The sequence below is a fragment of the Macaca thibetana genome, chromosome 11 (genome assembly GCF_024542745.1).
Source record: "Macaca thibetana thibetana isolate TM-01 chromosome 11, ASM2454274v1, whole genome shotgun sequence".
Taxonomy (NCBI): domain Eukaryota; kingdom Metazoa; phylum Chordata; class Mammalia; order Primates; family Cercopithecidae; genus Macaca; species Macaca thibetana.
The window spans coordinates 108,609,301-108,636,943 of record NC_065588.1 but is presented as its reverse complement, the minus strand read 5'-3'; the positions used below and the strand labels follow the sequence as shown (position 1 = coordinate 108,636,943).

General features: G+C 45.8%; 2 protein-coding genes across 5 annotated transcripts in view; one reads left to right on the top strand and one right to left on the bottom strand.

Moving 5' to 3' along the window:
- The window catches only part of PTPN11 (protein tyrosine phosphatase non-receptor type 11), a 100,407-nt gene extending 92,368 nt beyond the window's left edge, over window positions 1-8,039 (bottom strand). Inside the window, exon 1 of the mRNA XM_050749743.1 lies at window positions 7,819-8,039. Coding sequence (XP_050605700.1) covers window positions 7,819-7,832 — 14 coding nt within the window. The 5' untranslated portion in view covers window positions 7,833-8,039. The remainder of the gene's footprint in view (window positions 1-7,818) is intronic.
- Window positions 8,040-16,259: 8,220 nt separating this feature from the next.
- Window positions 16,260-20,876, top strand: RPL6 (ribosomal protein L6). 4 transcript variants are annotated; one of them, XM_050749869.1, is made up of 7 exons: window positions 16,260-16,315; window positions 17,405-17,641; window positions 17,725-17,823; window positions 19,176-19,319; window positions 19,725-19,773; window positions 20,033-20,217; window positions 20,690-20,876. In XM_050749869.1, the coding sequence occupies exons 2-7, from the start codon at window positions 17,405-17,407 to the stop codon at window positions 20,840-20,842; spliced, it is 867 nt and encodes a 288-aa protein (XP_050605826.1). In that variant the 5' UTR covers window positions 16,260-16,315; the 3' UTR covers window positions 20,843-20,876. The 4 variants fall into 4 exon arrangements, with proteins under 4 accessions (XP_050605826.1, XP_050605829.1, XP_050605827.1 ...); XM_050749872.1 differs by having other exon boundaries at window positions 16,306-16,490; XM_050749870.1 differs by lacking the exon at window positions 16,260-16,315 and adding an exon at window positions 16,341-16,495.
- The last annotated feature ends 6,767 nt before the right edge of the window (window positions 20,877-27,643 follow it).

Genomic DNA, 27,643 nt, shown 5'->3' with positions numbered 1-27,643 from the left:
CCTCTAACCTGGGTGACAGAGTGAGACCTTGTCTCAAAAAAAAGAGGGGTGAAATTTAAACTAGGGATCCAAAGTCTAATTTCAGGGTGGGAGTGGTTTGAGGGATGAGAAATTACTTAATGGGTATAATTTAGACCTTGTCTCAAAAAAAAGAGGGGTGAAACTTAAACTAGGGATCCAAAGTCTAATTTCAGGGTGGGAGCGGTTTGAGGGATGAGAAATTACTTAATGGGTATAATTTACATTATTCAGGTGATGGTACACTAAAAGCCCAGACTTCAATGCTGGACAATAGATTCACGTAACAAAACTGCATTTGTAACCTTTAAATGTATAAAGTCTAATTTCAGTTTCTTATATGCATATAAATTTATATCTTTCTTACCTGCTACTCCAAAAAAATTATTATATTTGTTCTTGGGGAGTAAGTTTATAGTTTGTTACTTTCTACAGATTAGAAGAATATTCCTCATTTCTAATCTAATTAAATTTTAATATTCTATAGTAAGAGAGTAAGTTATGCAGAAAAAAAAAGGGGTCAATAGGGACAAGTATCATAAGTAAAAGGCTACAAAAAAGTTAAATTCTTGAAAAGTGTTCTAATGCATGCTACACTGTATTTCATTTAACTAGCCCCCCATTGATGAACATTTCAGCTGTCTCCAACATTTTGCCATCACCAACAATAATGCAATAAATATCCTACTGAATGTAAAAATTTTTTTGAAGTTGTTAGGCAGGGCGCAGTGGCTCACGTCTGTAATCTCCAACACTTTGGAGGCTGAGGCGGGTGGATCGCCTGAGCTCAGGAGTTTGAGACCAGCCTGGGCAACATGGCAAAACCCCTCCTCTACACACACATACACACACACACACACACACACAATTAGCCAGACATGGTGGCATGTGCCTGCAGTCCCAGCCACTTGGGAGACTGAGGTGGGACAATCACTTGAGCCTGGCAGGCAGAGGTTGCAGTGAGCTGAGGTCGTGAGCCTGGGTGACAGAGTAAGACCCCATCTCAAAAAAAAAAAAGCCAGGTGCGGTGGCTCACGCCTGTAATCCCAGCACTTTGGGAGGCCGAGGCGGGCGGATCACGAGGTCAGGAGATCAAGACCATCCTGGCTAACACAGTGAAACCCTGTCTCTACTAAAAATACAAAAAATTAGCCAGGCGTGGTGGCAGCCACCTGTAGTCCCAGCTACTTGGGAGGCTGAGACAGGAGAATGGCATGAACCTGGGAGGCGGAGCTTGCAGTGAGCCAAGATTGGGCCACTGCACTCCAGCCTGGGTGACAGAGTGAGACTCCGTCTAAAAAAAAAAAAAAAAAAAAAAAATTGTTAAAGCAGCTTTTTATCTTTTTTTTTTTTTTTTAAAGCAGCTTTTTAATGGTAGTGCATAGCTATGTCTTTATAAATCACTATTTTCTCATGGAGTTTCATTGGTCAGCATCTCTGCTTTGATGACAAGACAATAAACAAAAATTACCTCCAAAAAAGACTTTCCACAAACTACTTCTACCCAAGTTCAAAGCCTCTCTCATCACTTGTCTCATCTCCCTGAATCTACTCCTGCCTCCTACAATCCTTCCTTCACAGTAGCCAGAGAAATATTTTAAAATAGATCAGCTCATGCCACTCCCCTGATCACATCCTTCTATGATTTTGCATTGCTCTAAAAATACAATCTGCACTCCTCTCCATGGTCCACATGACACTAAAGAATCCCTGTGTGGTCTGCTCCCACCTACCTCCCATCTTCCCAGCCTCACAGTTCCCACATGTGCTCTCTCCCAGTCTTCAATCACTCCAAGATCTTCTCCCACTTCAGCACTTTTGCATTTGCTGTTTCCTAAAACGTGGAATACTCAATGCCTAGCACGGTACCTGGCACAGAGTTACCCCATGATAAATAGTTCTTCAATGGATGGATAGATATTCCATTAGAGTGGGCCAGTGAGATGATAAAAACTTGAACCATTTTCTTTAAAATAGACATTGTAAAGGCCAACTACAGTGGTTCACATCTGTAATGCTAGCACTCTGGAAGGCCAAGGCAGGCAGATAGCTTGAGCCCAGGAGTTTGAGACCAGCCTGGGCAACATAGCAAGACCCTATTTCTACAAAAGAAATAGAAAAATTGGACAAGTTTGATGCCATGTGCCTGTAGTCAGTCCCAGCTACTCAGGAGGCTGAGATGGGAGGATCACTTGAGCCCAGGAGGTCGAGGCTGCAGTGAACCAAGATTATGCCACGGCACTCTCCAGCCTGGGCAACAGGGTAAGACCCTGTCTCAAAAAAAAAAAAAAAAAAAAAAACACATTGTGCATGTGTATATACATGTGTAGACAGATATACACATTACAGAAACACATACAATGTGTCTTTGTGTTTATATGAGTATACAAATATACATATATACACATACATTCTAAACAGTATAATCTATACCAATAAATTTCCAATTTCAGGCTGGTGTGGTAGCTCATGTCTATAATCCCAGCCCTTTGGAAGGCCAAGGTGGGCAGATTACTTGAGGCCAGGAGTTCGAGACCAGCCTGGCCAACATGGTAAAACCCCATCTCTACTAAAAATATAAAAATTAGCCAGACTTGGTGGCATGCACCTGTAATCCCAGCTACTTGGGAGGCTGAGGCACAAGAATTGTTTGAACCAAAGAGGTGCAGGTTGCAGTGGGCCAAGATTATATCACTGCACTTGAGCCTGGATGATGGAGTGAGATTCTATTTAAAAAAAAAAATTCAAATTTCATTTTGGTACTAGCTTTATCAAATTAATTTGATGCTGGCATAAAAGTCTGTCTCCCTCCCTAAATTCAGTGCTCCTCACGAACATGGATAGTATTTTTCCTATTTCAGTGTTGTCAAAGAGCATCAGATATACACATTTGCTCAAGGCACAAAGTCCTCCAAAATTCACAGTAAGAACTGGGCTGCATTTTAGGGCATCTGAATCCATTTCAGGGTCTCCAATCCTTGGTTGGGGTCCATAACACCCAGAGACCTTGCCAACATCACTTTTTGCCTCTTCCTTCCTTAAAAACGTTGGCGTTGGATGGCAAGTGCTGTCTGTGTTTCCCAGAGGGAAGGGGAATAAACTGAGTGTCTCTATTGTTCTGTGGCTGCCTAACAAAGTACACCACGGCCTGCTAGGAACAATTACAAACATGAGTTGGCTCTGCTTTTCCAGCATCATGTGCCACTCATAACAGTCTCCACATTAACCATGGACATGAGGGATAAGTCATCTTAGCAGCGGCCCCTGCACTTGAGCAACTCTAACCAAAAACTTGGCCTTACATCGGGACCTAACGTTAATAAAGACATCCCAGTTTCAACTGGAAAGACACAGAACTGTTAGTTTTCAGCAAGGCAAGTTTATTTACTCCTGCAGGAGATAAACAAACGTGGCCACCAGAGAGAGCCCAGGACAAAATGTACTTGACCTGCAAGAGATAAACCAAAAGCCTCCAGTCTCAGAACAAGCTCAATTTTCTGCCCCTCTCAGCTCATCGTCACGTATGGATTTCAGAGGAACAAAAACAGATGTAAAGGAGGTACCACATGCTGAAGGAAGAGTTGGAAAATACAGGCAGTTGGTTTCACAAAGGCAGAGAAGGGCAGAGAAGCAACCTCAAAATCTAAACCCAGTACTATCACTGCTACATGATCAAGGAAGGAGTCACTTAATTGCTCAATGCCTTAGTTTCCCTACCTATGATGCTGAGAGATATCAGTACATTGAGTATACTTACATTTTAATTACTGGATGCATATAAAAGTCTAACCCAAAAGGAGTTATTTTGATAATTAAGCAAAACAAAATTCAGACCACTAATCGTCATTCAGGTCACCTATCAAAACTAACTGCATTCTCCCATCCTCACATTTCTGTAGGATTTTTTTCCCTCCTAGAATTTATTACTACCTGAAATTATCCTATTTAGTCATGTGTTTGTCTGCTCTCTCTCAGCCATGAAAATAGCAATATTGGCTGGGCGCGATGGCTCATGCCTGTAATCCCAGCACTTTGGGAGGCTGAGGCGGGTGGATCACCTGAGGTCAGGAGTTCGAGACCAGCCTGACCAACATGGAGAAACCCTGTCTCTACTAAAAATACAAAATTAGCCAGACGTGGTGGCGCATGCCTGTAATCCCAGCTACTCGGGAGGCTGAGGCAGGAGAATCGCTTGAATTTGGGAGGCAGAGGTTGTGGTGAGCCGAAATCGTGCCATTGCACTCCAGCCTGGGTAACAAGAGTGAAACTCCGTCTCAAAAAAAAAAAAAGAGAAAAGAAAGAAAGAAAGAAAGAAACTAGCAATATTTTCCTATCTTACTGCTTTATCCTGCCTGGCTCATTAACTTCCTGTTGAATGAATTAATACTAGGTTAAAGTAATTTGAAGGCCAGACACAGTGGATCATGCCTGTAATCCCAGCACTTTGGGAGGCCAAGGCAGGAAGATCGTTTGAGCCCAGGAGTTTGAGACCAGTCTAGCCAACCTGGCAAAACTCTGTCTCTACAAAAAAATACAAAAATTAGCCGAGTGTGGTGGTGCACACTTGTAGTCCCAGTAATCGGCAAGCTGAGGAGGAAGGATGGATTGAGCCTAGGAAAACAAGGCTGCAGTGATCGCACCACTGCACTCCAGCCTGGGCAACAAAGCGAGACTCTATCTCAAAAAAACATAATAATAACAATAATAATAAAATTCTAGGGCTGGGCAGGGTGTCTCACGCCTATAATCCCAACACTGCAGTAGGCCAAGGTGAGAGGATCACTTGAACCCAGGGGTTTGAGACTGCCCTGGGCAACACAGTGAGACCCCATCTCTATTCAAACAATTTAAAAATTTTAAAAAAACAAAAAAATTTTAGGGGATATAAACTAATATATAGTGACAGAAAGCAGAACAGTGGCTAAGAACAAACGAGGGATTACAAAAAACATGAGGCAAAATTACGAGGGACAATAGATGTGTTCATTATCTTGACTGTGGTGGTGGTTTCCCAAGTGTATATGTATGTCAAAACTGATCAAATTGTACATTTAAATATATGCATTTAATTGCATGTCATTTATAGCTCAGTAAGGCTGGTTAATAAAACAGACTTATAATCTAAAAAATGATAAATCATTCAAAATTCTGTGTATTATGTTCATAATCTGGCTTTTTGGGTGGTACACAATACCAGGGCTGGAGGGGAAAAGGAACAACTCCATTTCAAACTGTCATCTTTACCACTTGCTGCTTTGACTATGCCCACACTTCCATGCTTCTAAACTAACAAACTGGACAATGTAGGGTCTATTACTACACAGATCTTTTCCCAACCCTCAGCCCCCTAAAGCAGCAAATCCTTACTTGTCTGGAAGAGCAGACACCAGGAACAAAAGGCTCAATGACTATTAGACAGATTAAAGAATAGACAACTGTTTATTTAAAAGCTCCCTAAAGAATTAGAACATTTGAGGCTATACACTGTTCCGTTGAAATGCAGTTATATATTACCCAGATCCGCAAGCACTTGCCAACAGACCTGTCCAAGTCCTACGAGTTCTGTTTTCTTTTTTCTCCCCTTTTTAAATTCCAGATCCATGTAAGAATAACATGCCAGGTCTGTTTGGAGGAGACATTCCTAATATTTTGAAAAATCTCATTCAGGCCGGGTGCGGTGGCTCACGCCTGTAATTCCAGCACTTTGGGAGGCCGAGGCAGGCGGATCTCGAGGTCTGGAGTTTAAGACCAACCTGGCCAACATAGTGAAACCCCGTCTCTACTAAAAATACAAAAATTGGCCGGGCACGGTGGCTCATGCTTGTAATTCCAGCACTTTGGGAGGCCGAGGCGGGCGGATCACAAGGTCAGGAGATCGAGGCCATCCCAGCTAACATGGTGAAACCCCGTCTCTACTAAAAATACAAAACATTCGCCAGACGTCGTGGCGGGCACCTGTAGTCCCAGCTACTTGAGAGGCTGAGGCAAGAGGATGGCTTGAACCCAGAAGGCGGAGCTTGTAGTGAGCCGAGATTGCGCCACGGCACTCCAGCCTGGGCAAGAGAGCGAGATTCTGTTTCAAAAAAAAAAATTAGGCCGGGCGCAGTGGCTCAAGCCTGTAATCCCAGCACTTTGGGAGGCCGAGACGGGCGAATCACGAGGTCAGGAGATCGAGACCATCCTGGCTAACACGGTGAAACCCCGTCTCTACTAAAAAATACAAAAAACTAGCAGGGCGAAGTGGCGGGCGCCTGTAGTCCCAGCTACTTGGGAGGCTGAGGCAGGAGAATGGCGTGAACCCGGGAGGCGGAGCTTGCAGTGAGCTGAGATCCGGCCACTGCACTCCAGCCTGGGCGACAGAGCATGACTCCGTCTCAAAAAAAAAAAAAAAAAAAAAAAAAAAAAAAAATTAGCCGGGCATAGTGGCATGCCGATAGTCCCAGCTACTTGGGAGGTTGAGGCAGGAGAATCGCTTGAACCTAGGAGGCGGAGGTTGTGGTGAGCCGAGATCGTGCCACTGCACTCCAGCCTGGGCTGTTAACAGAGTGAGACTCCGTCTCAAAAAAAGAGAAAAAAAAAGAAAGAAAAAAAAATCTCATTCAAATAGCCTCAACAGCTTGAATCCTTTTTTAAATGTCTGAGACAGTGACCATAATTGAACAACCATGGAAAAGAATAGACAATGGGTCTTAAGTGTGAGTGGTATATAGAGTGATTATATAAAATAGCAGGATCATTATCTGAAAACAAGTCACACTACTGTTTGACAACAAAATTAAGGCTTACAAGTGGTTAGCAATAGTTACAAAATAATAGAAGCAACATAGTGATTAAAAGTAGGGATTCTGTCTCCACCACCTACTAGCTGTGAGGTTAAGCAATCTACCTAACCTCTCCGAAACTCGGTTTACTCATCTTTACAATGGGGATAATAGTAGCCATCTGAGAGGGCTGTCGTCAGAACTAAGCAAATGTTAGCTATTAGTAGTAATATTACCCTGATCTTTCAAAGGATCTCATTAACTCACTAATTCTCCTTAGTTTCAAATCTTGTCATTTACTAGCATGTTGCTTCTGGGCCTCGGTTTCCTCATCCATAAAACGGGTACCAGTAAAGTGACCTGACTGTTAAGGTTGCAGTGAAGGATTAAATAACGAGATGCGGCTCCCTTCCTTTCCATCTCCCAAAGCGAAGATCGCAGAGGAAGGAAATACTTCTAGTGGCTGCAGATACAGTCAGTTTTTCCATTTCTGGCACGTGAGGGGTGGGAGAAAAAGAAGACACAAAGGGGCACATAAAAGGGTCAGGGGTCCTTCGTTAAGACCCCAAATGCACGCAAGTGGCACAGTGACCCAGAACGACTAGACCACTGGGGGCCCGGCCCCGCGCAACTCCCATCTCGTGTCCCAAGGAGCCTCCCCAAGTGAGCAGGGTTATTTCGGAATCACCATGAGGCAATTCTCATGAGGCAATGGGTCAGGAATGCGGCGCTGAGCCGGGCCGCTGGCGCCCGTGGTTCCCTAGGCGGCTCTACCTGCCCCAGGCCTGACGGGCATCCCCCGGGCTGCCGCAGCCGGAACTCAGGGAGGCAGGAAATGAATGGGGACCCAAGGGGTGGGGGCGCGGTGGGGCCGGCCCCCGGGCCGAGGAGGGACAGGGGACGAGGAGGGAACTGGCCCCCAATCCCGATCCGGGGCGGGAGCCCGAAGCCCGGCCGGGGCGCCCCCTTCCGGACGGGGCTGACCGAATGCGGCGGGGGCCGGGCCGAGGCCCGGGCCGGGCCCCTCGGGGCTCCTCACCTCCGCGATGTCATGTTCCTCCCGCCCTCCGGCTCCGCGACGGACCCGCTCCTTGCTCAAGCTCCACTAGGCTCGGTCACATCGGGCTGGCCCGAGGGAGGCCCGCTCGGGACCGGACGCGGGGCAGAGCCAGCCGGCCGCGCACAGACCCCCCTCCAGGCCTGGGGATCCCGGAGACTGTGCAGCCGCCCCCCGGCCCGGCTCGCTCCTCCTCCGCCCCCGCCCTTCGCCGCCGTCGCCCCCGTGATGTCACCGCTAGCGACGCCCGCCGCCACTTCCTGCTTCCCGTTAGCAGAGGACGGAGCCACGGCCGGGAATGGCAGCGCGGGGGTTCCGCGGAGGCGCTAAGCGCAGCGTCCAAAGCATCCTTGCTTCCTCCCGGAAATCGCGGCCGCCGGGTGTGAGCTGCGCGCTCGGCGGCTACGCCACTCCACCGACCGGGCGCGTCCGGGCCCACTGCCACATGGATTTCATTCATTTCGTTCCACAAATCGCCACTCATTAGCTGTGGAACCTTGGGGAAATTACCTACTGTCTCCGAGCCTCAGTTTCCTCCATTAGGCTGGGCGCGGTGGCTCACGCCCGTAACCCCAACAATTTAGGAGGCTGCAGCAAGAGTGTCGCTTAAGCCTAGGAGCTAGAGGCCAGCCTGGGCAAAAAAGACCTCATCTCTACAAAAAATGCAAAACCCTAGCCAGGCGTGGAGGCTGCGGCGGGAGGATAACTTAAGCCCGGGAAGTCGGTGCTGCAGTGAGTCGTGATCACGCCACTGCCCTCCAGCCTGGGCGACAGGGCAAGACACTGCCTAAAAAAACTAGTAATAGACCGGGCGCGGTGGCTCACGCCCGTAATCCCAGCACTTTGGGAGGCCGAGGCGGGCGGATCACGAGGTCAAGAGATCGAGACCATCCTGGCCAACATGGTCTCCACTAAAAATTCAAAAATGAGCTGGACGTGGTGGCGTTCGCCTGTAATCCCAACTACTTGGGAGGCTGAGGCAGGAGAATCGCTTGAACCTGGGAGGCAGAGGTTGCAGTGAGCCGAGGTCGCACCACTGCGCTCCAGCCTGCAATAGAGCCAAACTCCCTCTCAATAATAATAATAACAAATACTACTTTGGGGTGGGAGCAGTGGCACACGCCTGAAATCCCAGCACTTCCCTTTGGGAGGCTGAGGCGGGCGAATCGCTTGAGTCCAGGAGTTGGGAACCAGCCCCGGCAAAATAGTGAAATCCCATCTCTACAAAAAATACAAAAATTAGCCGGGCGTGGTGGCACGCGCCTGTAGTCCCAGCTACTCGGGAGGCTGAGGTGAGAGAATTGCTTGAGCCTGGAGGGTCGAGGCTGCTGTGAGCCGAGATCAGGCCACTGCACTCAGGCCAGGTATGGTGGCTCACACCTTCATCCCAGCACTTTGGGAGGCCGAGGCAGGAGGATTGCTTGAGCCTAGGAGTTCAAGATCAGCCGGGGCAACATGGCACGACCCTGTCTCTAAAACAAAAAACAAACAAACAAAAAAGCTGGGTGGTGGGGAAGTATTATTTTGGACACTGTGAAGCTCGAGGAAGAGGGCAAGGCCAGAAACGGAGAAGCCAGTCAAAATACGGGAATACTGTAGTATTCTGGTCTGGGAATAATGTGACTCAGACCAGATTGAGAAGAGTAGAGTTTTTTACTTGATTGATGCCCAAATAACTCATTGAAGGCTACAGATCTAGCTGGGTGTGGTGGCTCACACCTGTAATCCCAGGACTTTGGGAGGCCAAGGTGGGTGGATCATCTGAGGTCAGGAGTTCAAGACCAGCCTGGCCAACATGGTGAAACCCCATCTCAACTAAAAATACAAAGATTAGTCGGGGTTGGTGGCGCACACCTGTAGTCCCAGCTACTCCGGAGGCTGAGGTGGGAGAATTGCTTGAACCAGACAGACAGAGGTTGCAGTGAGCCCAGATCGCACCACTGCACTCCAGCCTGGGCGACAGGACAAGACTCTCAAAATAAATAAATAAAGGCTACAGATCTAGTGAATGGCAGAGCCATAAATTTAACCCATATCTATATAGCTCCAGCATCCTCATTGTTTTAATGCTTGCCCATTTCATTCATATACAAATGACTCTCATACTGTGTGCTAACTGCTTTAGCACTCATGTGCTCCTTACAGAGATCACCTTTAATATATGTCAATTTAATTCACATAATAGCCATTCAACAAGCATTTGTCCCTCTCCCTAAACCTGGCCACCTAGATGACAAGCAATATTTTAACTGATCTCAGGCCTGCAGGCCTAAACTTCCTAATCCAATCTCCACATAGTAGCCAGAGGTGGGGCACCGTAGCTCATGCCTGTAATCCCAGCACATTGAGAGGCCAAGGCAGGTGGCTCACCTGAGGTCAGGAGTTCGAGGCCAGTCATGGCCAACATGGTGAAACCTCGTCTCTACTAAAAATACAATTAATTGTGGCCAGGCACAGTGGCTCACACCTATAATCCCAGCACTTTGGGAGGCCGAGGCAGGTGGATCACCTGAGGTCAGGAGTTTGAGACCAGCCTGGCCAACATGGTGAAACCCAATCTCTACTAAAAATACAAAATTTAGCTGGGTGCAGTGGTGGGCACCTGTAGTCCCAGCTACTTGGGAGACTGAAGCGAGAGAATTGCTTGAACCCAGGAAGTGGAGGTTGCAGTGAGCCAAGATTGCGCCACTGCACTCCAGCCTGGGCGACAGAGCGAGACTCCATCTCAAAAAAAAAAAAAAAAAAAAAAACTGCAAAACTAGTCACTCCCTACATTGAATTCGTCAATGGCTTCTCCTTGTTTTTAGGATGAAATCCAAAAAAAAGAAAAGGTTTATCCCCCCGGGTGTGGTGGCTCACGTCTGTAATCCCAGTGTTTTGGGACTCCTAGGTGGGAGGATTGCTTGAGCCCGAAGAGTTCAAGAACAGCCTGGGCAACAGATTAAGACCCCTGTCCCTACAAAAAAAAAAAGTTTTTTGTTTTGTTTGAGGCAGACTCTCACTCTGTCACCCAGGCTGGAGTGCAGTGGCGCAATCCCGGCTCACTGCAACCTCCACCTCCCGGATTCAAGTGATTCTCCTGCTTCAGCCTCCCAAGTAGCTGGGATTACAGGCACGAACAACCATTACCAGCTAATTTTTTTTTTTTTTTTTTTTTGTATCTTTAGTAGAGACAGGGTTTCATCATGCTGCCCAGGCTGCTTTCCAACTCCTGACCTCAAGTGATCCACCCACCTCAGCCTCCCAAAGTGCTGAATTACAGGCGTGAGCCAGCATGCCCGGCCCAAAAAAAAGTTTAAAAAAATTTTTTCAGACACAAGGTCTTGCTATGTTGCCCAGGCTGGCCTTGAACTCCTGGCCTCAAGCAGTCCTCCCACTTTGACCTCCTAAGGCCTTGGATTTACAGGTGTGAACCAATGCACCAGAGTTTTTTAACTCTGATCCCCAATCACTTCATCAGCCCGTCTCCCCACTACTCACTTCATTTTCTATGATCCAGCTATGCTGAATGACTTTCAGCTCCCCTCAATATGCCATATTCTTTCCCAACTTAGAGCCTTTTAACAGTTTGCTTTCTTTCCCCAGAGGGTTCTTCCTGACTCTCCTCCACATCAACTCTATGCCTCTGATCTCAGACTAGGAGCCACTTCCTCTGGAATACAAGCCTCACCTGATTCTCTAGTCCAGGTCAGCTGGTCACCAAGACACCTATCCTTAGAACCTAACACACTACACTATAAATCTAAGAGCCTGTATCATATAAGAAGCATCCAATTAAGTTCTTTCTTTTTTTTTTTTGAGACGGAGTCTCACTTTGTCTCCCAGGCTGGAGTGCAGTGGCGCCATCTCGGCTCACTGCAAGCTCCCCCTCCCGGGTTCAAGCCATTCTCCTGCCTCAGCCTCCCAAGTAGCTGGGACTACAGGTGCTCGCCACCACGCTCGGCTAATGTTTTGTAATTTTTTTAGTAGAGATGGGGTTTCACCACATTAGCCAGGATGGTCTTGATCTCCTGACCTCATGATCCGCCTGCCTCGGCCTCCCAAAGTGCTAGGATTACAGGTGTGAGCCACTGCACCCGGCCACTTGATCTGGCAGCCTGGGTGTCTATAAGCAAGTCATTTGACTCCTCTGTGTCTGTTTCCTTCTCTGTAAAATAGGAATCAAAATCCTACCATAGGGTAGGTTTGTGAAGTCCTTGGAACAGTGTCTGGCAAAGTCAGCACTTGATAAAAGCTGGCTATCATTTGTCTCTTTTCCAAAGTAAACTATTAGCTCTTTGAGTGCAGGAACTACTACCTCCCTAGTGTTTCCTATATTCTGCATACTCTGCAACTAGAATGAATGATCTTTCTAAAATACAAATTTAATCACGTCACTCCCCTGTTGTATGAAGGAGGTTCAAACCCTCTAGCATTAAGTTGAACTCCTTCCCTTAGTACATCAGTCCCTTCTAGATATGGCCTGTGCCAACACCCTCACATAATCTGGCAGTTTCTAAAGGCTTCTAGCTGTTTCTTGCATCCCTGCCTTCCAAAATTTAGTTCCTACTGCCCGGAATACTCTTCAAACCCTTCTCCATCTGGAAAACAGTCATGCAAGGTTCAGCTCCAAGTTAAGCAGCTCCTCCAGAAAACATTCTTTCACTTTTTGAGAATAAAAGAGAGACTCCCTTCCTATGCTCCTGAGGTTGCCTTTTCATGCCTCTATCAGCACCTAACACATTTCAACATCATTGTGGGTTCTGTCATTGTTGTTCTGTGTCTTCCTCTAGATTATGAGCTCCTTTTAAGACAAAGTCATTGTCTTTTTTTTTTTTTTTTTTTTTTTTTAATACAGACAGGGTTTTGCCATGTTACCCAGATTGGTCTAAAACCCTTGGGCTCAAACAATCATCCTGCCTCCGCCTCCCAAAGTGCTAGGATTACAGGCATGAGCCACCGGCTGGTCTTCCCATCTTTATGTGCCTGGAGTAGTGCCTGGTATATTAATTTATATGGCCGGGCATGGTAGCTAACAGGAGGATCTCTTGAGACCAGGAGTTTGAGACCAACCTGGGCAACATAGCAAAAAAAAAAAAAAAAAAAAACTCCATCTGAATTTTATTTTACTTTATTTTATTTTATTTGTTGAGACGGAGTCTTTGCTCTGTTGCCCAGGCAGGAGTGCAGTGGCACAATTTCGGCTCACTGCAAGCTCCACCTCCCAGGTTGACACCATTCTCCTGCCTCAGCCTCCCAGTAGCTGGGACTACAGGCGCCTGCCACCAAGCCTGGCTAATTTTTGTATTTTTAGCAGAGACAGGGTTTCACCATGTTGCCAGGCTTTAAAAGATTTACTGTCTAACAAAAAACAAAAAATACAGCTGAGGCAACATTGTGAGACCCCGTGTCTACAAAAAATGTAAAAAAATTAGCCAGGTATGGTGGTGTGCACTGTACTCCCAGCTACTCAGGGGGCTGAGGTGGGAGGATTGCTTGAACCCAGGAGGTTAAGGTTGCAGTGAGCCATGATCTCACCTTGCATCCCATCCTGGGCGACAGAGTGAGACTCCGTCTCAAAAAAAAAAAAAAAATTAGGCTGGGTGAGGTGGCTCAGGCCTGTAATCCCAGCACTTTAGGAGGCCGAGGTGGACAGATCACCTGAGGTTAGGAGTTTGAAACCAGCCTGGCCAACATGGTGAAATCCCATCTCTAATAAAAATGCAAAAAAATTGCCAGGCTCACGCCTGTAATCCCAGCACTTTGGGAGGCCGAGGCAGGCAGATCACAAGGTCAGGAGATCAAGACCATCCTGGCTAACACGGTGAAACCCGGGCTCTACTAAAAACACAAAAAATTAGCCGGGCGTGGTGGTGGGCGCCTGTAGTCCCAACTACTCGGGAGGCTGAGACAGGAGAATGGCTTGAACCCAGGAGGCAGAAGTTGCGGTGAGCCAAGATCACGCCACTGCACTCCAGCCTGGGCAACAGAACAAGACTCCAACTCAGGAAAAAAAAAAAAAAAAAGGTTAAGCGTCTGCAAAAATGTCTGCTTTGTGATTAAAGTGCTGCACAAATTTCAGAGAATTTTATACATGCAAAACTAAGCTTAATAAAAATATTTACTTTATAACTAACATGTTATTTTGTCCAACTAATGAATTGTAAATTTTGCAATACCGCAACAAAACACAAGAGGGGGTTCATCTACGTTTTTATTTTATTGACAGGTCATTCAACAACTATTTTGGGGTGTTTACTAGGTGAAATTCTCTGAGATTGCCAGAAATTTTGAGGGGCCCACATAAGCAGCTGTGCATTTCATTCATTCATTGTAGTATATTTACTGCAGTTGAAGTTTCTAAGAGGTGCTTTGCTGAGGAAATTTGCTAAACAAATAAAGCTGCTGACATTCCCATTCTCAAAAAAAAGGGCAGTGTTCATCTGATCATTGTATTTGTATCTTCAGTCAATCAGAATCAGAAAAAGGCTAAATGATTCCCAGAGACACAGCCATGAAGCAGGTGGTTTCGATCTGAAAAAAATCAAGGTGAAAAGCTCTAGCAACCAGAAAAAAACAAATGGAGGAAAATGGAAAACGCAAGATAGAAGGTATTACAAATGTGTACATGTTGGCTCAAGGGCTTTGAAGCAGTAAAGAACTATCACATATACTGTGTTATTTTGCAAAAGATAACAAGTATTCTTATTTTTAATTCTAACATGAGCAAAACTCTCATGCATCTTCATTAATCATCTCTTTAATCTTGCAGCCTAATGGTCAAGAGTGCAATCTTTAGAATCAGATCTATGCTGTGAGCAAGTTACTTAATGTCCTGGACTTACCTCAGTTTCCTCATAATAGTATCGTTCACAGGTTGTTGGGAGAATTAAATGAGATAAAGCAAGGCACACTGCATGCAATATTGCTTATTATATCCGGCGCATAAACTTTAGCGGAATACTTAACAACAACTAGGATGTTGATGATCAGATGATAGTGGTGATGATGGTGACAATAACAAGACCTAACAGTTGGCCAGGCATGGTGGCTCACGCCTGTAATCCTAGCACTTTGGGAGGCTGAGGTGGGTGGATCACTTGAGGTCAGGAGTTTAAAACTAGCTTGGCCATCATGGTGAAACCCTGTCTCTACTAAAAATACAAAAAATTAGCTGGGCATGGTGGTGTGCGCCTGTTCTCCCTGCTACTCGGGAGGCTGAGGCAGGAGAATCACTTGAACCCGGGAGACAGAGGTTACCTTGAGCCAAGATCACGCCACGGCACTCCAGCCTGGGTGACAGAGTGAGACTCCATCTCAAAAGAAAAAAAAAAAAAAAGAGCTAACACTTTTGTAGCATTTACCATCCATCAAATATGCTTCTCAGTACTGTTGTGTATATTATTTAATGTTCCCAACAACCTTATGAAGTAAGTTACTATTGTTATCCTCACTTTATATTTTTTTACTTTTTTTGAGACAGAGTCTCATTCTGTAGGCCAGACAGGAATGAGAAAGGCCATGTACAAGAGGAAGTACTCAGCTGCTAAATCCAAGGTAAGGGAGAGGGGACCACTGACTTTATCTCAAGTGACAAGATTAGGGCTCACTGCACTGCAGCCCAGACCTCCAGGACTCAAGTGATCCTCCCGCCTTAGCCTCCCAAGTAGCTGGGACTACAGGCACTAACCACCACACTCAGCTAATTTTGTTGTTGTTGTTGTTTTTGTTTTGAGACTGAGTCTGGATATTGTTTTGAGACTGAGTCTGTTATTGTTTTGAGACTGAGTCTTTGAGGCTGGAGTGCGGTGGCACGCAGTGGCAGGATCTCAGCTCACTGCAACCTCCGCCTCCTGGATTTAAGCGATTCTCCCGCCTCAGCCTCCCGAGTAGCTGGGATTACAGGCGCCCACCACCACGACCGGCTAATTTTTGTATTTTTAGTAGAGATGGAGTTTCACCATGTTGGCCAGGCTGGTCTCAAACCCCTGACCTCAAGCGATCTACCCGCCTCGGCCTCCCAAAGTGCTGGGATTACGGGCGTGAGCCACCGCGCCCCGCCATTCCCCCCCCCCGCCTTTTTTGAGACGGAATCTTGCTCTGTTGCCCAGAGCAGTGTTGCGATCTCGGCTTACTACAACCTCCACCTTCAGATTCAAGTGATTCTCCTGCCTCCGCGCCTCGAGTAGCTGACATTACAGGCACTCACCACCACGCCCGGCTAACTTTTGTATTTTTAGTACAGACGGGATTTCGCCATATTGGCCAGGCTGGTCTCGAACTGCCAACCTCACGTGATCCGCCTGCCTAGGCCTCCCAAAGCGCTGGGATTACAGCCGTGAGCCACCCAACCCGGCCTAGGATTTACTAGTTTTTTCTCATTAGCGAAATACTACATTCCCCATGATGCCCCAGATCCGGAAGGAAGTGAGACTCGCACTTCCCATGATTGCTTATAGACCGGAAGCCGAGACCTTAGTTCTCTTTCCCATCTTGCAAGGTAAGAATGGCGGGGTTCTCTGCAAGACTCGAGTTCAGGACTTCAATCCTTCGCCATCCGAACCTGGAGGGCATCCAGTCGACACCTGCAGGGGTCGGACATGCCCAAGGCTAACTGAGAGGCCTTCCAGACCCTTCATTTTTGCCGTTTGGGTTTGCGGCGGGGCACGAAGAGGGTGAGGTAGAATGCCGTAGTGGCTTCCTCCGGCTGTTGGCCACGCTCTTGGACTAGGGGAACGAGGCCCTTTCGGGGACCTGTAGCGTACTGGTGGGTGTTAGAGGAAGCGGGGCGACGGCGCGTGCATTGAGTTCCCGGTCCTGGGTTCCAGAGGATGACAGTGAGCCTGTTGCAGCCACGTTGGGGTTCCGCACTGAAGCCAAAACGTTTCGCGTCTCTCAGCATCCGCGACCGGAAGTCGCCTCTTGGTCTTTGCGATCTTTTTCTGTTTGGGCTCAGTTTGGACTGATTGATTGTGTTCGCAATTCCTAAATCGAGTTTATTGAAAAAAGACACTGCTTTTAAGGGTTAAGACGAAAGGTACTAAAAGGAATTTCAAGTTCTGGTCCTGGTGCTTCCAACCTGTGGGCACATTTTGCATCTAAGTTTTCTAATTCGCAAAACAGTGATAAAAAAATAATGGTTGTACGGACTTCTGACTGCTCAGTATTTGGCAAAAACCTAATAGGTGTGAGATAGTTTCAAATCCTCAAGAGAATAGTTTATAGTGTGTTGGGGAGACAACCCCCAAATGAGACATAGTGAAGGTTGGAGTAGAATGGGTAGAGTTGAAGGCCTGTATCTTACCGGGGAAGGGATTGTAGTCTGGGGAGCTCAGCCCATTCATGTACAGGTTCGTCGTTGTTTTGTTAAGAGATGAAATTCCTTACTAGCTGGGCGAGGTGGCGGGCGCCTGTAGTCCCAGCTACAGGGGAGGCTGAGGCAGGAGAATGGCGTAAACCTGGGAGGCGGAGCTGGCAGTGAGCTGAGATCCGGCCACTGCACTCCAGCCCGAGCGACAGAGCAAGACTTCGTCTCAAAAAAAAAAAAAAGAGATGAAATGCCTTTTTTGTCTACAAAAAATATTTGTAGATGGCGGGTGAAAAAGTTGAGAAGCCAGATACTAAAGAGAAGAAACCCGAAGCCAAGAAGGCTGATGCTGGTGGCAAGGTGAAAAAGGGTAACCTCAAGGCTAAGAAGCCCAAGAAGGGGAAGCCCCATTGCAGCCGCAACCCTGTCCTTGTCAGAGGAATTGGCAGGTATTCCCGATCTGCCATGTATTCCAGAAAGGCCATGTACAAGAGGAAGTACTCAGCCGCTAAATCCAAGGTAAGGGAAGAGGGAACCACTGACCATTATGTCTTACCCTTTATTGGCATTCTTTTATTGTTGATGCATTTGTGTCCTTGCAGGTTGAAAAGAAAAAGAAGGAGAAGGTTCTTGCAACTCTTACAAAACCAGTTGGTGGTGACAAGAACGGCGGTACCCGGGTGGTTAAACTTCGCAAAATGGTAAGATATGGGGACACTGTAAATTGGATTTTCGGTTTATGCTTGAATGCTGAAGGTGATTTTGAATACTTTGATACTGTAAGTTTCTGCATACCAGAGAATTTCTGGTAGAAAATAAAGGGCTCTGGGTTTGCAATTTGGCTTCAACATTTACTGTTAATCTTAAATAATTTAAGTTAGTCTTCTGTGCTTTGTTCCTTTGCATATAAAATGGGAATGAGGCTGGGCATGGTGGCTCATGCCTGTAATCCCAGCACTTTGGGAGGCTGAGGTGAGCAGATCACCTGAGGTCAGGAGTTCAAGACCAGCCTGGCCAACATGGTGAAACCACATATCTACTAAAAATACACAAATTAGCCGGTTGCGTGCCTGTAGTCCCAGCTACTCTGGAGGCTGAGGCAGGAGAATCGCTTGAACCCGGGAGGCAGAGGTTGCACTACTGCACTCCAACCTGGGCGACAGAGGGAGACTCCATCTCAAAAAAAAGATGGGAATGAGGGTTTACCTCCAAGAGTTACTATGGAGATTAAATGAAATAATACAGATCCTGTTGTATAGAACATTTCCCACTAGAGCAGTGTTTCTTGGCCCCCTTTACCACACACAAGACCCATTGTAGTCTCAGGATTTGCTCTGTGATTTTCGTTATGAGAACGTTCCCAAGTAAGTTACACCATACAGTTTCACAGTTGAAGATTACTGCATGAGAGGGAAGTTGACAGTTGTCTTGTGAACTCGTTTTCCTATTAGGTGATCATGTTTGTGGTGAAAGTGAGACTGCACTAATGATACAGTATAGTTAGAAATAGGTTATTGTGAGTTATTTGTAGTTATGTCTTTAATGGCCCTTGCATGGTGTCTAACTTTTGCAACAAATGATCTGCCAGTTCTACTGTCTGGTTTTATGCAATTTGTTTTCCTTTGTGCATGAAGTGGGAGTAAGACTTGTTGCTGTGAGGATCAGATGAAGTGGCTAGGATATTAACACACTTTACTTGAAATGGAAAACAAGCCGTGTATCCCTAATCTGCAAAATGTGGCATGTCACACGTGTAATCTCTGGGGTTTAGTTTTTGCTCAAGATTACAAAGGTGACTTGCTTGATGCTTTATTTGCTTGAACACACAGCTCATTCATTAAATGGTTTCTATCCTGTTTTGCACACAGGATGCAGAACCATAATTGACCTTTTCCAAGTTTAAAATCTACTTAGCAGAAATGAAAATGGAATCGTGTAAATGTTATACTTCAAAATAAATAAAAAGACTATAGCAAAAGTTTGGCTGACATAGCTCGCTTCTACCAATCTGAATGGCTTATTTAAATAAGTTGGATCTATGGACTCTCCCCAGCCTAGATATTATCCTACTGAAGATGTGCCTCGAAAGCTGTTGAGCCATGGCAAAAAACCCTTCAGTCAGCACGTGAGAAAACTGCGAGCCAGCATTACCCCCGGGACCATTCTGATCATCCTCACTGGACGCCACAGGGGCAAGGTGAGAGTTTCTGTGCTTGAGGAGCTTCACTGCAGCTGCCTGGGGTTCCTGGTGGCAATGCGTTTGCATGCTAGGTGTAGTTTTCCTTTATTTACCTGTGTTTGGGGCAAGGGGAAATGATCTGCAAGATACAACTTATTTGTGGCAAATAACAAGTTTAATCCATGGTGATTTATTAGCCATTTCCTGCTGTTGATTATGTTACACATGTTCATTTGCTCAAAAATGTATTTATGCCTGGAGTACTACCTTAGTAGCTTGCTGTGGTTGCTTCCAGAACTGCTCAGCTATATACATATACATGTAGAAATTTCCTTTACCCAAATTTAGATGCTTGTGATTTTATGAATTTAGAAGTCAGTTTTTAATTGCAGAAAACTAATTATTTTCTTTTTTAACTTACAGAGGGTGGTTTTCCTGAAGCAGCTGGCTAGTGGCTTGTTACTTGTGACTGGTAAGAAAATCCTTGGATTGTGATGTTCTGTGAAACTTCCATTTTTAAATGCTTGCAGTATACACATTTGTTTGCTACTGCCTACATGGTAGACACTTTTTAATGCCACAAGTGTCTGAGGCCCATTTCATTGCCTTGTGTGCATGTGGGTTAGACAGGTGGTCTTTCTTGTGTAGCAGCATAACAAGTAATGGTCACCTAAATTGCCGGATGACGATTGTTCCCCCTTTTCCTTGCTAAGTTAGTTTTTCCCCCTTAGGACCTCTGGTCCTCAATCGAGTTCCTCTACGAAGAACACACCAGAAATTTGTCATTGCCACCTCAACCAAAATCGATATCAGCAGTGTCAAAATCCCAAAACATCTTACCGATGCTTACTTCAAGAAGAAGAAGCTGCGGAAGCCCAGACACCAGGAAGGTGAGATCTTCGACACAGAAAAAGAGGTAAGTTTCTACTTGTCTCTCCTGTGTTAGCACTGGCCCTTCTTGTGAAAAGAAACAAGCCTCAGCATTGTTGCACAAAAAGAAGAAAAATGAAAGGTTAAATAATGAGGAATACCAGGAGATACTTAGTATTCCAGATTCTTCTAAATTGAGTAGTTCTTTTAGCAGTCTGGGAGCTCAACTTAGAATTCTGAAGTTTGGTGGAATTGTGTGGGAATTAACTGCTATTGGGAATGTGCCCTTACTTATCCTTGGTGTGTACTATAATATACAAAAGCTTAAGAGCTGGTTTTATTACGTAAAAAATGGGTTGTATTTCACAGCATTCCAAGGAAAGGATTGTCAAAATTGTCTTTAATGTTTTCTAAGTATTCTTGGACATTAGTACTTGTGAGACAGGACTCTTTAGTTGACCTCTACAAGTAATTTGATATGTGCCTGTTTTAAAATGTTTAACTTTCTCTTTATTTAGAAATACGAGATTACAGAGCAGCGCAAGATTGATCAGAAAGCTGTGGACTCACAAATTCTACCAAAAATCAAAGCTGTTCCTCAGCTCCAGGGCTACCTGCGATCTGTGTTTGCCCTGACGAATGGAATTTATCCTCACAAATTGGTGTTCTAAATGTCTTAAGAACCTCATTAAATAGCTAAGTACATTTTGCTTGTGTCTCTTGTAAATTTTTGGTGTTTTAAAAAAATTCTTACTGCCTAAAGGTGTAGTTTGACCATGCCAGGTCACCTGGGGATTTCCTTTGTAGAGAATGGGATTGGAAGGGAGTGGTGTCTACAGGAGAGCTTGCTTGTTGGCTTTGCATTGGTGTTCTTGGCTTCAGATTCATTCTTGGTGCCTGGCTAATAACTTTGTCATCCACCTTCTACCAAGGTAAGGTGGTGGCATTTTCCCACTCGGCCCTGAAGAAGTCAGTGCTAAACTACATGGATGAGAGAAGAGAATAACTGCTGACTACTCAGACAACAAACTCCCATTTCTCCCTCGTGTGCTCAATTCACAACTCCTCCCCAATAATTATGAGGCCGTGTTCTGTTTCCCAGGCCAGTGCAGTGGAAGTTCATGGGCACATTTATCACGTATTACGGCCCCAATTCCTATTGCCTGGGCTAGTTCAACTCTTGGTCTTTAGCTTATTCTCCTGCCTAGACCTCTCAAGGTGTTGGGATTATAGGCATAAGCCACCGCACCCTGCCAGGTTTGTGCATTTTAATTTTGGCAGTTTCTCCCACTCTCCCAAGTGTTAGACCAGTTTATTTGTTCTGATAATGTACAAGAGTACCCGTCTTCTCATAGGTGGGTTATCAAACTTGGATTTCTGCCGATGGGAAAGTGAAAAATGGGCTGGGTGTGCTGACTTCCACCTGTAACCTCCACATTTTGGGAGGTGGGACCAGGAGGATCGCTTGAGCCTAGGAAGTCCAGGCTGTGGTGACCTGTGATTTCACCGCTGCACGGCATCCTGGGCAACAGTGACACTGTCCAGAAAAAGTGAAAAAAGGCCAGGTGCCATGGCTCAACCTGTAGTCTCAGCACTTTGGGAAGCTGAAGAGGGCTGATCAACTGAGGTCAGGATTTTGAGACCAGCCTGGCCAACAAGGTGAAACCCCGTCTCTACTAAAAATACAAAAAAAAAAAAAATTTAGCTCGACGTGGTGGCAGGTGTCTGTAATCCCAGCTACTTGGGAGGCAGAGGTTGCGGTAAACTGACATCACACCACTGCACTCCAGCCTGGGTGACAGAGCAAGACTGTCTCAAAAAAAAGCTGTTAATGTTACTAGAATATTTTAAAATGACATGTTATGTTTATATAAACATTTTTATTAAAAACTTGGGCCAGGCACAGTGGCTCACTCCTGTAATGTGTGCACTCCAGCCTGGGCAACAAGAGCAAAACTCCATCTCAAAAACACAAAAAAGCCCAGCCTGGTGGCATGTACCTGTGGTTCTGGCTACTTGGGAGGCTGAGGTGGGAGAATGGCTTGAGCCTGGGAGTTGGAGTCTTCAGTGAGCTATGATTGTACCACTGCAGTCCAGCCTGGGCAACAGAGCAAGACCCTGTCTAAAAATAAAAAATTCTCCAAAGCAAAAAAGTATGAGGACAATGGTTTTACATTTCTGCAAATGTCTTTCACATCTGGCTTCATAGGAGGCAGATTTTCATATCTGCTTCTTCAATCTATTGCAGTATCACATTATATATTACACCTTGGGAAAACTCCATTCTACACTGGAGTTGAAAGGACAGTAGTATGACAAATCGTTTTAACTTCACAGGTCCCTTTTCGAGGATCTCAGGAACACCTAAGAATCCCTAGATCCTACTTTGAGAATCATTGCATTAGCCTCTGCATTGTTTCAGAGGTTTGGAATCAGATTCCACCCCTTTTGTTTTGACCAATAGAATGTGGCATAAGTGATGTGGATCATCCAGGCCTAGGCCTTGTGCAGCTGCCTCTCTTTCCCTCCTGGGACACTGCTGCAGCCATGCATAGAAGCCAGGGCTAGCCTCCCTGAGGGTAGATGAGACCATATGGAGAGAAAGCCAGCCAAGAGCCAGCTTCAACCACCAGCCATGCAAGTGAGGCCAGCCAGCCACAGTCAAACCTCCAGATGCCTGCAGTCACATGAATGACCCCAGGCAGGACCAGCAGAACTACCCAGCAGAGCCTAACCCAAAATGCTGACCCACAGAATTATAAGCACATAAAATAGTTGTTCTAAGCCAGTGTTTTTTGCTTTTTGTTTTGTTTTTTTTGAGACGGAGTCTTGCTCTGTTGCCCAGGCAGTGGTGCCATCTCAGCTCACTGCAACCTCAACCTCTGCCTCCCAGATTCAAGTGATTCTTCTGCCTCAGCCTCCTGCATAGTTGGGACTACAGGCACCTGTCACTGTGCCCAGCTAATTTTTTTTTTTTTTTTTTAAAGTAGAAACAGGGTTTCACCAAGCTGGCCAGGCTGGTCTGGAACGCCTGACCTCAAGTGTTCCTCCTGCCTCGGCCTCCCAAAGTGCTGGGATTACAGGCGTGAGCCACCATGCCTGGCAAGTGTCTTTATTTTCTTTTGCTTATCCAGATGAGCTAACTTTCTAAAAGCACATGTACTGCTTTTATAACAAAAGACTATTGTTATTTTAAAAAGCAAATTGCAGAAAATTATGTGAAATACCACTTTTTTTTTTTTTTTTTTTTTTTTTTTTTTGAGACGGAGTCTCGCTCTGTCGCCCAGGCTGGAGTGCAGTGGCCAGATCTCCGCTCACTGCAAGCTCCGCCTCCCAGGTTCGCGCAATTCTCCTGCCTCAGCCTCCCGAGCAGCTGGGACTACAGGTGCCCGCCACCTCCCCCGGCTAGTTTTTTTTGTATTTTTTTAGTAGAGACGGGGTTTCACCGTGTTAGCCAGGATGGTCTCGATCTCCTGACCTCGTGATCCGCCCGTCTCGGCCTCCCAAAGTGCTGGGATTACAGGCTTGAGCCACCGCGCCTGGCCAAAATACCACTTTTTAAAAAGTATATGTGGGAGGGTATATTCATGGCAACTTGAATCTATGCTCCCAGAGAGAATAAAGAAAAGAAGAAAATATATAAGCTTAGTTTTACAACTATGTAAATGTGTGCATAAATACATAAGTTAAAAAGGAATACGATTTACACATGAATTGAAAACATGTCTACACAAAACCTGTACATAATTGTTTATAGCAGCTTTATTCATAATTACCAAAACCTGGGAGCAATTAAGATGTCCTTCAACGAGTGAATGGATAACTTTGTGGTACATCCATACAATGGGACATAATTTAGTGATAAAAAGAAATGAGCTATCAAGCAACAACATACATAGAGGAACTTTAAATACATATTGCTAAGGGAAAGAAGCCCATCTGAAAAGGGCTTCTTTCATATACTGTGTCATATTATATACTCTATGATTCCAGCTATATGACATTGTGGAAAAGGCAAGACTAAGGAGACAGCAAAGAGATCAAAGGTTGCACATAGTGGTGGGTGGAGAGGGAGAGATGGATGAGTGGACCACAGGGGATTTCTAGGACCAGGAACCTATTCTGTGTGGTGCTAGAATGGTGGATATTTGTCATTATCCATTTGTCAAAACCCATAGAATGTACAACACAAAGAGTGAACCCTGACCGGGTGTAGTGGCTCATGACAAAAACGACGACAAAAAAAAGTGAACCTGAATGTAAACTATAGACTTTGGTTAATAATATGTCAATATTGGCTCATCACTTTTAACATATATACCATACTCATGCAAGATTTTATTTTATTTTATTTTATTTTATCTTATCTTATTTTATTTTATTTTTTGAGACAGTCTCACTCTGTTGCCCAGGCTGGAGTGCAGTGGTGCGATCTCTGCTTACTGCAAGCTCCGCCTCCCGGGTTCATGCCATTCTCCTCCCTCAGCCTCCCGAGTAGCTGGGACTACAGGCGCCTGCCACCACGCCTGGCTAATATTTTGTATTTTTAGTAGAGACGGGGTTTCACTGTGTTACCCAGGATAGTCTCAATCTCTTGACCTCATGATCCACCCGCCTTGGCCTCTCAAAGTACTACAATTACAGGCGTGAGCCACTGCGTCCGGCCCGCAATATATTAACAATAGGGGAAAATGGGGGATTATGAAAGAGGTATATAGGAAGTCTGTACTTCTCACTCGATTTTTCTATAAACGTGAAACTGCTCAAAATTTAAAGCCTATTTTTTAAGTGTATGTAGAGACTTATATGTGCACTAATTTCCAGAAGAACACACACACAAAAAAACTTTTACAGAAATTACATATGGAAAATTGAACTGAAAATTAGAAACTTTTTTTTTTTAAGAGAAGAGGCCTCACTGTGTTGCCAGGCTGGAGTGCAGGGGCTATTCATAGGGACAATCATTGTGCACTAAAGGCTCAAACTCCTGGGCTTAAGCAATCTGCCTGCATCAAGCTCTCCTGTAGCTGGGACTGTAAGTGCGTACCACCACACTCAGCAATAAGAACTTTTACTTTCAGGCTATACCCTTATATACTGTTTGAATTTTCTTTTTTTTTTTTTTGAGGCAGGGTCTTGCTCTATTGCCCAGGTTGGAGTGCAGTGATGATATCACAGCTCACTGCAGCTTCAACTTCCTAAACTCAAGCAGTCCTCCTGCCTCAGCCTCCCATGTAGCTAAGACTATAGGCACAAACCACCATAGCTGGCTAATTGTTTCTACTTTTTACAGTAGACAGAGTCTCACTAGGTTGCCTAGGCTGGTCTTGAACTCCTGAGCTCAAGCGATCCTCTTGCCTGAGCCTCCCAAAGTGCAGGGATTACAGGTGTGAGCCACTGCACCCAGCCTACTTTAATTTTTTTTTTTTTTTTTTTTTCCAAACAGTTTTGCTCTTGTTGCTAGCCTGGAGTGCAATGGCACGATCTCAGCTCATTGCCACATCTGCCTCCTGGGTTCAAGCGATTCTCCTGCCTCAGCCTCCCAAGTAACTGGGATTACAGGCGCCCGCCACCATGCTGGGCTAATTTTTTTGGAGGAGTTTTTTTTTGTATTTTTAGTAGAGACGGGGTTTCACCATGTTGGCCAGGCTGGTCTCGAACTCCTGACCTCAAGTGATCCACCCGCCTTGGCCTCCCAAAGTGCTAGGATTATAGGCATGAGCCACCACACCTGACTTTTTTTTTTTTTTTTTTTTTTTTTTTTTTTTTTTGAGACGGGGTCTCACTCTGTAGCCCAGGCTGGAGTGCAGTGGCTGGATCTCAGCTCACTGCAAGCTCCGCCTCCCGGGTTTACGCCATTCTCCTGCCTCAGCCTCCGGAGTAGCTGGGACTACAGGCGCCCGCCACCTCAACCGGCTAGTTTTTTGTATTTTTTAGTAGAGACGGGGTTTCACCAGATTAGCCAGGATGGTCTCGATCTCCTGACCTTGTGATCCGCCCGTCTCGGCCTCCCAAAGTGCTGGGATTACAGGCTTGAGCCACTGTGCCCGGCCTTTTTTGAGACGGAGTCTCAACCTGTCACCCAGACTGGAGTGCAGTGGTGCGATCTCACGTCACTGAAACCTCTGCTGCCCGGGTTCAAGTGATTCTCCTGCCTCAGCCTCCTGAGTAGGTGGGATTACAGGCACCTGCCACCGTGTCTGGCTAATTGTTGTATTTTTAGTAGAGATGGGATTTCACCATCTTGGTAAGGTTGGTCTTGAACTCCTGACCTCATGATCCACCCACCTCGGCCTCCCAAAGTGCTGGAATTACAGGTGTGAGCTACCGGGCCTGGTTTTTTTTTTTTTTTTTTTTTTTTTGAGATGGAGTGAGATCACTCTGTTGCCCAGGCCGAAGTGCAGTGCCCAGCCTGTTATGGTGTCTTAAAGGATCAAATAATATTAGCTAATATTGACTGGGTACAGTGGCTCATGCCTGTAATCCCAGACCTTTGGGAGGCAAAGACAGGAAGATCACTTGAACCCAGGAGTTCAAGACCAGCCCAGGAAACATGGTGAGATCCTGTCTATACAAAAAAAAAAAAGGAGAAATTAGCTGGGCACCTGTGGTCCCAGCTACTCAGGAGGCTGAGGTTGGAGAACCGCTTGAGCCCAGGAGGCAGAGGTTGCAGTGAGGCTTGATCATGCCACTGCACTCCAGCCTGGGCAATAGAGCAAGACTCTGTCTCAAAAAAAAGAAAAAGATGAAGAGTAGTAGCAACTATGAGTTTCAGTCTGTTAAATTCAAGACGTGCCAGAAATAGTGAATTTTACAGTTTTTATTTATTTTTTAGTTTTTCAGACAGGATCTCGGCTCTGTTGCCCAGGCTGGAGTGCAGTGGCATCATCACTGCTGCTCGCTGCATCCTTGACTGCCCTGGCTCATGTGATCCTTCAGCTTTAGCCTCCTGAGTAGCTGGGACTACAGGTGCTTGCCACCATGCCCAGCTTGTTTTTGTTGTTGTTGTTTCTTTGTCTTTCTGGGTTTTTGTTTATTTTTGTAAAGGCAGGATCTCACCATGTTGCCCAGGCTGGTCTCAAACTTCTGGACTCAAGCATTCCTCCCATCTCGGCTTCCCAAAGTGCTGGAATTACAGGCATGAACCACTGCACCTGCCCCGGTTTTTAGAAGTCAACTTGCTTCTGACTTTTAAAATCCTGTAGATTAAACTTCAGGTATTCTTAATTTATTTTTATCTTTTGGAGACAGAGTCTCACTCTGTTACCCAGGCTGGAGTGAAGTGGTACCATCTCAGCTCACGGCAACCTCCCCCTCCCAGGTTCAAATGATTCTTTTGCCTTAGCCTCCCAAGTAGCTGGGATCACAGGCGCCAGCCACCAAGTCTGGCTAATATATATATATATTTTTTGAGACGCAGTCTCGCTCTGTTGCCCAGGCTGGAGTGGAGTGGTGCAATCTCAGCTCACCAC

Bases quoted from the DNA above. Each gene is read 5' to 3' on its own strand.
- RPL6 (XM_050749869.1), top strand. From the start codon at position 17,405: ATGGCGGGTGAAAAAGTTGAGAAGCCAGATACTAAAGAGAAGAAACCC. The intron at 17,642-17,724 runs GTAAGGGAAGAG...GTGTCCTTGCAG, and splicing joins ACTCAGCCGCTAAATCCAAG to GTTGAAAAGAAAAAGAAGGA. The intron at 19,774-20,032 runs GTAAGAAAATCC...TTTCCCCCTTAG, and splicing joins TGGCTTGTTACTTGTGACTG to GACCTCTGGTCCTCAATCGA.